General features: G+C 36.0%; 1 protein-coding gene across 1 annotated transcript in view; it reads right to left on the minus strand.

Annotated features, from left to right (window-relative positions):
- Positions 1-812: 812 nt before the first annotated feature.
- The window catches only part of LOC128223967 (neuronal acetylcholine receptor subunit alpha-10-like), a 121921-nt gene continuing 111221 nt past the window's right edge, over positions 813-11512 (minus strand). The window contains exons 6-9 of the mRNA XM_052933522.1: positions 7647-8107; positions 5790-5876; positions 2851-2966; positions 813-1334 (exon numbers count right to left, since the gene is read on the minus strand). Of these exons, the coding sequence (XP_052789482.1) occupies positions 924-1334; positions 2851-2966; positions 5790-5876; positions 7647-8107 (1075 nt within the window). The 3' untranslated portion in view covers positions 813-923. The remainder of the gene's footprint in view (positions 1335-2850; positions 2967-5789; positions 5877-7646; positions 8108-11512) is intronic.

Raw genomic sequence — 11512 nt, forward strand, 5'->3', positions numbered from 1 at the left:
TTAATTAATCGTAAAGCTTTAACGCGTAACTTGCATTACTTTGTTTAAATTAATTCCCAGTGAAGTTTATTGCACAAATAATTATTATTCCTCAGAGTCACCTGAGAATTTTGACATCGTAAACGGTCCGTTTACATCCGAGGTTGTTTTAATGATGAGAGTTGTAGAAAATGACCGAGGAGTTCCAATTGTCATGGGCATTAATATTTGTTTACACTTGTAACATGTATACCAAGTTTTATCCCAATCTTGAACGATTTTGCTGTTTGAACAACGATGCTGACGACGACACCAACGTTAACACAAAACCTCGACAATTTGTATTCAAAAGGCAGCCGTACTTAAATAGTTTGCTTAGAGCAGAGCACGAGAGAAGGCCTAACTAATGAGTGATACAATATACAAGTGCTATTTTATATATACTTATACATGACACAGCAATATAGATTGTTTCAACATACAGTAGACATATAAAATACAAAGATCACCAGGAAAACGCTATGAAATGGTTACATGATGGCCAATGAGTTAAAAGCTGCACTCTCAGAGATTTACCGTTTTGACAACTTTTTTTTTTGTCTTGGAATGAGCGAATGTTTGCGTAAATATCTGCAAACCAGTGATATAAGACTGCTGACAAAAGATCAGATCGCAGATTTTCATCTTTCCCTTCGAAAATTATTTTTTCATGGCTAGAAGTGTTTCTAACGGTTTGAAAAAAAAATGCATAAAACATCAATTTTTGAACTTAAATATGAAAATCTGTGATCTGTTTTTTTGTCAGCAGTCTAATATCACTTGTTTCCATGCATTTTTGCAAAAATTGGCTCGTTCCATGACAAAAAATAAAAAAAGTTGTCAAAACGGTAAATCTGTGAGAGTGCAGCTTTAAAGAAAGGTGTGAAGAGAATCGGGCTGTAATTTCAAGCTTCACTGAAAATAATCGATAAAACCACCGAGAGGGAGGTCAAAATTGTCACCAAGTAAATCCAAAAGAAAAGGCGATCAAAAATCAGCCCCAGCGCTTTCCATTCTTTTGAAATCTTCTCCGTCTTGTCTCGATAGTCCAGTCTTTCCTGGTAAACGTTCAAAAACTCCCGAATTTCGCTTAATTTGGAATCGATTTCTGTCAGTTGTGGGTCTAGTTCTATTTGGTCCTTTTGTCTAGAGAGTTTTTCACATGATCCTTTCCAATATCGAGGGAACTTACTGTCCCCGTTTGCGAGCCCCATTCCGGGTATAGCAACGGGGATTAGTCGTTTTTTGTCCGCGTCCAGGAATGGTTGTACAAGACTGTTCATGCACATTGCACGTGCAAAGTAACGGAACATCACCTGTGAGGGGGCAAATCAAACACATATTGTTAAAATTTGATTACACTTAAAGTTTAAACCAGTGCACTTAAATGATTTTAATGGAACTCATTGTATAATTAACAAAGCAATTTTTATATCAAATCTATCAATAAGCCTTTACGAACATTGGTATTGAAAATAAATATCTGCACTTGTTTTTATATTTGCACACTGAGAAGAACAGGCTTTTAATTGAACACAAAAAATCCCAGGAAATTAGCTTCATCCAACTTTAAGTGCTTGTGAGCCTATCATGAATAGTGCACTCTGATTTGAAATTGCTTTTACAATTTGCATTTTGAAATGACAGAACTCGTGTGAAATGAAATGCATGCACTTAAAGACAAACATTTTACAAAATGTTTTAGTGTCCCGGCTGTCTCAAAGTGTAAGACCTTTGGGCCCATGATTATAAACAGTTTCAAGTCCAAATCAATAATTTAACCAAAGACCAGACTTGGACTTGAGAATGTTCGTAATCACTGCCCCAAATTTCACTAACGTCTTTAACCTAAGTTCGAGAATCGGACTCAGTTAAACAATATTATGTTGTTAAAGTGTTATCATAGGAGCAAGGATGGCAATATTTGGCGTATCGGTTGCATACAATCACCTCTACAATCAAGTACACAGTTTGTGTCCATTTTAGTTATTTCATAGATAATTTGTTAATAAGTAAGTTTTTTAGTCGGAGTCTGAATCTGAAATTCATACTCAATACTTAAGTAAATACCGACCCTTGGACCATGAATACAAACAGTCTCAAGTGCAAGTCTCTAAAGTTAGACCCATAAAAACACTTTTAATGAATTACAAAGAATCATCTTATTATAATAAATAATAACATTCGTTTGACAAAAATAAATATGAATACATTGTACTTCATATTTTGATAGTTATTAAAGTAATCCATTTTTATTACCAAAACTCAACTAGAAAGAACGTTACAATGAAAAAACAGGTTTGGGGTTTTGTCACTCGAGTCTAAACTCAGACTTGAGAGTGTTCGTAATATTGGCCCAGTGTGAATAGTGTTTCTTTATTTGATCTCGTTCTCTTGTTTTGGGGTTTATGTAATAGAAATAGCCTTGGACAATCATTTCTGACAAGAGTTTGGATCGGGCAACTAAAAAAAGCTTAAAGATGACTTTAACATAATGCACCAGTCAATTGAAACCACGGCCCCCAAGGTCCGGGGATAGCCGGGGATAGCCGGGGAAATGGGCCGTGTTTTTACCATCCCGGTGGCCCTGCAATGCCGGGTGAATGCGGTGGTTTTGTATTCGCGTCAAATATAGGGTCCCTGGGGTGCGGGGGCATTTGGCTGGGATTTTACCATCAGTTCGCCCCGCAGGGCGGGGTTTTACCCGGGCTTGGCTAGACCGAACGTCAAAGTCCCCGCTATTCCCCGGACCTGGAGGGGCCGTGGTTAGAATTGACTAGTGCATAAGTATACTGATTTCGCTTTTTTGGAAATACGGAAAATATATCTTACATTTCTCAAATGTTTTGGCACAGCTGATCTAGCTCCGTAAAATGACAGGTTTACAACAAGAACGTTCAGGAATGTCGAAGCAGTGATCAACACCATGTTAAGACAATAATACGTTCCTGAAAAATAAAATATATCAAATAATTAAATCATAAAATGGCTTCATGGTGATTTACGTTTGTGGGTATCGTTTAGAGTCGTTATGAGTCTTGTGACTGTAAATGAGTTGACGACTACTGGGATGGTCAATGTAGTTGTTATGGTATAATTTGCTAGTTTAAGCCTTCTATAAGTGAACACCCACCTCCCAAATCAGTGTATAGTACACAACCTCTTTGTATTTATCTTAATATAAGTTGGCCTCTTCGGTCTAATAGATCTCAGATCTGATTGTCCTGCTGCGCAGGTCTGAAGGTTTTATTAAAGGAATGAACCAAACATTTTATTCTAAAAGTTTTATTGTGTTTCCCTTTTTATAATATTAGATTATCATAACAAAGAATCATAAGAATAAGAGTAATGTTAACCATATTGCTTCAAAACTTTTTATATAACAATAGTGACTATGTATTTTGAAATGGATAGAAATATATCAAATAAACTATTTAAACAATTTTTACTCTTAGTTTCTTATTATCCACTTCTCATCGGTCAAATTAACATCAACTATGCATAGTGTTTATAGAAAAGGTTATGTCTTAGTGAGATATTGAGATTATCTACACTTTAAGTGTCAACTCCAAATGGCCCTAAGCCAATAGACAGCAAGTTCTACTTATGCTGTGACACTGATGCATCTAAAGGCCTAGTTTAAGGAATGTTTGGCATGACAATCCCCTGCTGTTCATCTCCTGCTACTTGCACTGATGTCACAGAAGGGTCTAATTTCCTGTTTATTTGTTTATTGGCTCAGAGCCATTTAGGGTGCATTTCTATAATAAAACCCCCAAAACTGCACATCAGGATATTCAGATCGGAAATCTGATAAGCTAATTAGGCAATTAGATTAAGATCAATACACAGAGTTTATGTACAATACAATTGTGTGTTTGTTTGTTGTTGTTGGGGTTTTCTTTTTCTTTTTTTTTTTTCTTTTTTTTTTTTTTGGGGGGGGGGTCACTAATAGAAGGATTAAACTAGGCCTTTAACAAGGGATGCACAGTAGGGAATTATCATGCAAAACATTCTTTCAACTAGGCATTTTAAACTTGTTGTTTTATTTGGTTGCCTAAATTCCGAAGGTATGGGGCGTTCTATTTTTAACATAGAATAAACACTTTGAATGAAATTCGTATGAAAATAAATATAATAAACAATTTCTATACGCTTAAATTGGTTCTAATGAGAACCAACAGCAGCACAAATCTTCATCTTGGGAACGAAAGCTACTTTGTTTGGCGAAATTGCGGAAAAAAACGTCAATTAAACGTTTGAGACTTATTGACTCATTTTCACACAAGTCATCTGTATTATAGGCAAAACCAAGATTCCATTTTCAGACGCAAACTCATATTTATCTTAATCAAAATTCAGTTGGGTATAGGAAACACAGTAATTCCATTTATGAAGGATTCTAAGAATGTTTTTTTTTCCGGCATGAAGCAACATAACTAAGATTAAGAGGCCAGAAAAATTACTCGTATTTAACTTTATCTCCAAATCTATGACATTAGAATTGATCTTATAATGCCAATTCAACTCTTTCTGTTAGAGTCAGATTAAATTGGGTGCAAAACTTGTCTAAAACTCTGGAAAAAAATACGGCATTAAAAATACACTCACCAGTGAAGGTTGTGTAAGAATCGATTTAAAACCATCTTTATTTCAAGTACGTTCAATAGTGAGCCTCATGGCTTTGGGCTGACATTTACCAGAAAATTTAAATTAAGTCACTGTCAACACTTTGCCGAATTGTGTGCAATAGGATGATGAATGATTTTGTAATTTGTACTTGCGCATTTTAAAAGGGTTATCGTTATTCGTGTGTTTCGTTTAATGTACATGTGCCAGGGTTATCGTTATTTGTGTGTCTCGTTTAATGTACATGTGCCAGGGTTATCGTTATTCGTGTGTCTCGTTTAATGTACATGTGCCAGGGTTATCGTTATTCGTGTGTCTCGTTTAATGTACATGTGCCAGGGTTATCGTTATTCGTGTGTCTCGTTTAATGTACATGTGCCAGGGTTATCGTTATTCGTGTGTCTCGTTTAATGTACATGTGCCAGGGTTATCGTTATTCGTGTGTCTCGTTTAATGTACATGTGCCAGGGTTATCGATATTACATGTGCCAGGGTTATCGTTATTCGTGTGTCTCGTTTAATGTACATGTGCCAGGGTTATCGTTATTCGTGTGTCTCGTTTAATGTACATGTGCCAGGGTTATCGTTATTCGTGTGTCTCGTTTAATGTACATGTGCCAGGGTTATCGTTATTCGTGTGTCTCGTTTAATGTACATGTGCCAGGGTTATCGCTATTCGTGTGTCTCGTTTAATGTACATGTGCCAGGGTTATCGTTATTTGTGTGCTTCGTTTATTGTACATGGGCCTTTTAACAGGGTAATCGTTATTTGTGTGTCTCGTTTAGTGTCTATGGGCCTTTTAACAGGGTTACCGTTATTTGTGTTATTTTTGAAACAAAAGGCCCATTGTTTAGACCTTTGTTAATGTTAACAAGGGTGTTAGCGTCAGCGTTGCTAACTTGAAATCTATGTATCTCTACTGCCTGGAGTTTACTGGATTCACTTATGACCTTCTGTTTTTGTAACAAGATTTGAGACCACTGTTAAGTTTTACCTGTTTATATTACATTATATAAGCACATCAATAAACAGTTCACGTTTAAAAGTTAACAGAGATGTAGTTAATTACGTTGTTGACTTCAGTTCAAAGTTCTGAACAGTCAGCTTGTGATTGATACGGATTGCACTTATTTATACCTACCGAGGATTGGTACACCCTCCGACGCCGGCGGCATGTTTGCCTCGAACAACAACAACAACACAAAAAAGGCCATGTAGATGCTCATACCTGAAATGGTAGAATTATTTTTAAACAGCTACATCACCACCAATAAACATCATCATCATCATCATCATCATCATCATCATCATCATCATCATCATCATCATCATCATCATCATCATCATCATCATCATCGTCGTCGTCATCATCATCATCATCATCATCATCATTATCATCATCATCATACCACCATCATCACCACCAAAACCACCACAACCACCACAACCACCACCACCACCACCACCACCATCATCATCATCATCATCATCATCATCATCATAAGCATCCTAGGCATGGTTTTGAATGAGATGATCAGCAATAATATATACTATTTAAAAATCAACAGTTCTATAAGAAAAGCAAAAACGAGCAAGGCAATACGGATGCCCTCGTCTTATTTACATAGATTTATAGTTTGAAAAAAAACAACAACAATTCATTTGTTAACCGTTATAAATATATGTTGTTGTTTTCTTCTGAATAATCACTTTAAAAAATCAGCGCCTCAGTAGTAGAAATTGCTCATAATATTTATTTTAGTTTGGCATGAAGTTGCAATTGGAATCTCGAAATGTCATTGAGCTTTAATTAAAAAGTGCGAGATCATTTCTTCCAATCTGTAGTATGGCCAAGTAAAGTTTAATGTACTGCTAGACTTCGTAACAGCTGTAGATAAGACTACCATGGTTCAATATCAAATATAAATTAAACCAAAACACGCATATCAAACGAGTGCATCCAGAATATTACAGTGATATGATTAATTATTGAAAATAAATCGGTGATATTTAAATTAATTATTCGTTTGATCATGTTATCTTCTCCAGTTAAAGGGACTCGTTCATTAATTTTATGATGGATTTTTTTCTTCTTTCTTTATTTTATTAAAATTGAGTTTTAAAACGTAGTTTTCTGAAAAATTACATTACAGTTACTGGCATTCATCTGTTTGTCATGTTACAAACAATATGTTCATATTTAAATTACAATTATCATTTGCGATATTTAATCCTGTTAAATGTGAGCGAGTTCATTTAAATTGGTTGTTTCAGTGTATGGTCGTAATTCTTTTCACCACTACGCCACTCGTGAAATATAAGTTTTTGTGTTCAAGAGGTGAAATATATTGTGATCTTACACTGCAAACAGACAATTTTTCTTAATATTATATTCCTAAAAGTAGTGTTAAAAGACATTTCACTGCATTTTATTAGAAAAAAAAACACGTGTGTAGTGTCATTCAGGAAATGACGTCATCGATATTGTGTCCAAGTCTTGTGCGCGCTGATTTTTTATTTAAAAAGGAGAATGGGCTTAATTTTAGAAAACAGTGAAAAATATTAAATAATATTCTAACTGTTCGAAACAGTTTTTTTTTAAAATCTTATGTCATTTAAGAAACAAATTAATATAATTGCAATAAACTCACACTGAAAGTTCGTTTTATTACCTCCCTTTAATATATCAGATCTTAATAATAGCGTCATTGTGATGTCATGCATGCAGACAAATATTATGGTTAATCAATATAAATTAAACATCGAAATAATCTCGATTTTAATATATAAATTGCACATTTTGTATCGCTTAGTTTAAAATAAAAATTATGTTACTTTCATCTTTTCTAAAACATATTTACTTGATGTACCTGTATATATATATATTTCAGTTATTTCTGTTAATGTGTTTTCTTGATGCATGTTTGGTGAGGCTCTCATTTTTGTTTTCGTATATGAATAAATTTGAAAAAGAAAAAACAACGTTTACTATACTCACCGAGACTCATCTTCGTGGGAGACTCGGGTGGAATCCAGTATAGAACCAAGGTCAGGGACGTCAGTAGAACACAGGGGAGTATCAAAATATATGCATAAGATAACGCTGAACGCCGAAAAATTACTGTGTACGTCAAATCATGGTATTTCACGTTTGGGCAGCATGCGTACGATATGATATTTCGCTTCCCTGGGGTTTCAAGCACCGTCCACGCCTTGTTTGCGACAAAATAGTCCGTTGTGAGCATTTCTCGCTTATCGTACAAAAAATCAAGGTTTAGTTTGCTACCATCATAAGTCCAGGAGCCGAATTTGAGAGAGCAATTCTGTTTGTCAAAAGGGAATGTTCTGACGTCAACATCGCACGTGCTCATGTAGATTCCCTGTGGTATCCAGGTGACGTTGCCGTCATAGGCTAACGTGATCAAGGCGTCACGTCGCTCCTGAAGCCGGGTATCAGCACTGGAAAATAAACTATGGGTTACAAGTCAGGCCTTTTTTTATTCTGTTTTTGGGGCCGACATTCGGCCCCATTCCCCAAGCAAAAAAGTATATATTTTTCCCCAATTGTCGCTTAAAATTCCCCACCGCCAAAAAAAAAATCAAAAAAAATCCGAAAACGGAACGATATAAAGCGACGCAGTTATTATCCGTCTTCTAAACTTTGGTATGACGTCATCTTAGTGTACTTCCTAGACTACCGAGTGTTCCGAATGTACTGGTTCCCAGTTTAACTGAATTGTATGTGAATAATAAAGCATCTACTCCGGAAACCATATGCGATTTCCGCCCACGATTTCGTTCACGATATTTCAGTTTGAAGTTGGAAATGTCGCATAATAATCGTTGTTACGTCAAGAAATTGGACAAAATTGCGGCGAAAGGATGTAAGCGGGTCGACACATTCTTTCGCCAACAGTCTCTGAGCCTTGATTATAATAATAATGCGGAAAAACGGAGGAAAGTGCAGTCTGTGGATGTCGACCTCGATGGCCCATCACAATCACAGTTCAGTAATGATCACACATTGGAATCGTCATCAGCTAGTACTACTTTGTCTGAACCGTCGACTCTTTCATCTAAAAAACAGCTTGTGTTGAGAGACTTTTCAGTTTGATGAATTCCTTGTGCACTCCATCCAGGAGCTCTCTTGGTCAAGTCAGGCTAGAATCTTTGATCAGAATTGTGATTTCTGAAACTACTGAACTTTCTCAATCAGATATTAACAACATCATTAACATCTTCAATCGGTCAAAGAGGGACATATGTTTGTAAAGCATGAGAAAACATGATATTAAAGTTGTGAAACAAGTTTATTGTGTTCGCCTTTCTTTTTTTATAAACAAATGTCAATGTCAATTTTCCCCAATTTTGTTAATTTTCCCCTCTGAGAAGGACCCGCCACCTTTCCCCAAAACCTGAAAAAAGGGCTGCAAGTACTTAATCATAGTTAAAAAAGATTACTTCTTTATTTTTTCGTTTTAAATTACCACTTATATAATTTTCATTCCACGTAATAAAACGTAATAGCAATTGTGTAACCTCATCAATCGTATAATCTAAGACATTGCGCCGCTTTTTTCAGACTTTTGTTAAAGATGCACTCTTACTCCCAAATAAGATTTACCACAAAAAATAATATATTTTTTTTTTAAAATTCCAAAAAGGATGAATGCATGTTGAAAACAATGATTCTTGTGAAGGATATCGAGTTTAATTTGAAGGAAATGAGCATAAAACACGGTATTTCTACATGATAAAATTATAGTGGACCACAGTAAATCTTTTAGCATTCACCAATCATTTTTTGTTTCGCAGTCTGCTATTAAGTACACGGTTAAAATCTTGTTATCAGTAATTAATTTAAGGAATGAATTGCGGGGTTGATGTCATTATCGGGGTGTGAACGCAATTGGGTTGGTAAATGTGTGTGGAGTCCGAAGGACTCCACGCGTACTTTGACCAACCCAATTGCGTTCATATCCCCGATAATGACATCAACCCCGCAATTCATTCCTTATATTTACACCAATAGTTCATTATTTCGTCCAAGAATTGTTAAAAAAAATCTTCATTTCATTTAAGAAAACCTTTAAGTAATCCGCTCTTACCCATTCTGTAAATAGAACGACCCGACTATAACCGGAAACATTTTTTTCAAATGACGTCACAATAACGCGGGAAAAGATCAACCACTTGAAATCACTTTAAAACGTAAAATTGAAACACTTCTGGTACCATTATATTTATAATAAACTAACACTTTTAAAAATTTTGATCTATATTTAACGGGACCTGCAGACACAATACAACCAATAACAAGATCAATAGCTTTCAAGTATATTGTTATGCAAACAATTACGATCCGAACATATCCGAAGATGTTGCGTTCATCGATTGATGAACGCAATTGCCGAAAGGCAGTTCATTTAAGGAATGGAAGTTGAGGTGTAAATATATTTTCCATAAACGCATCATTAAGAAAGTAGTTAAAGTTTATCAATCAACATTTATGTTTGTTATACATGTATATATATATATATATTGATTTTGAATAAGAATGTCATTTTAAAATTAAAAACGTAAATAACACCGTCGATTTTATCTTTCCAATTGTTACTGCGCTGGAAGTTTAACTGATACCCTTCTATTTCAAACACTGATACCCTTCTATTTCAAACACTATTCGAGACATCTGTTCAACTGATTTTGTTTATACAGTCGAACCCGTTCGCTCGAACTCCCAGGGACCGGTGAAAATATCTAGAACCTCGGAAAAGTCGAGCCAAGAGGAAATGCTTACATTCAGTATAAAGAAACCGGTTTTTTACATCCAGTTCGAGCCAACGAGGATTTCGAGTCAAGCGAGTTCGAGCCAACGGAGCTCGTCTGTATTCAAGTTTGTGAGTACATCGTCAGTTTTTTTCACGTTTAAAAGTTAACAACGATGTCGTAAATCGCGTTGTTAACTTTAAAGTTATGAACAATCGGAAAATTGATCGGCTAAGTCAACAAATCTTAGTCAAATCGCTTGTTAACAATAATTCCATAATGTTTGGAAAATGGTGACCGCATAAACCTTACAATAAAAGAATGATCGCCGTATTGCTTTATAAAATGATAACCGACGTCGTAACTAGCAGGCGTTGCCACTGTTTCATGCGTTTTGTTGGTTGGTCTATGGAAAAATTGGCATTTTTCTTACCAATCCCAGCCTAGTTTTACCGCACTTTGCTGATGGGCCAGGGCTTCTGTGCTCACTGGACAGTTTAGTTTAAACATTATACATTTAACAACGATTGTGGACGAAGTTGTGATAATTTATACTAAGTCACTCTCGTTGACACGGTGTTGCGCGAGAGTGTGGTCTTGTGTTGACGGGGAAACCGGAGTACCCGGAGAAAACCCACTTGTCCGGCTTGGTGACCACTAATCAAACTCACATGCGCCCAGGCCGGGAATCGAACCCGGGTCGCCTTGGTGAGAAGCGAGTGCAAGGCGACCCGGGTTCGATTCGCGGCCTGGGTTTTTCTCCGGGTACTCCGGCCACTGGACAGTTTAGTTGGCTTTTGGCGGCCAAGGTCGTTAGAAAGGACGTTCTAATGTCAACGACTCATTAGCAGTTACATTTTGCCATGATGCGTAACACAATAAATATATACGAGGGTTGTCCAAAATATACGAAACATAAAAATGGGAGATACTAACATTTTCAGAATGTATTGAGACATTTTATCTGCAATGGACATAAACAATTAAAAGCATTTTCTCAAAAACTTGACAATCTTTAATTTCTTGTTCGCCTGGCCAACATGCCTGTATGTTTTCCCGATAATTTGTTTTAAAGACTCATTTCATCCAAAAAAC

This window comes from Mya arenaria, chromosome 2 (assembly GCF_026914265.1).
Source record: "Mya arenaria isolate MELC-2E11 chromosome 2, ASM2691426v1".
NCBI classification, from domain to species: Eukaryota; Metazoa; Mollusca; class Bivalvia; order Myida; family Myidae; genus Mya; species Mya arenaria.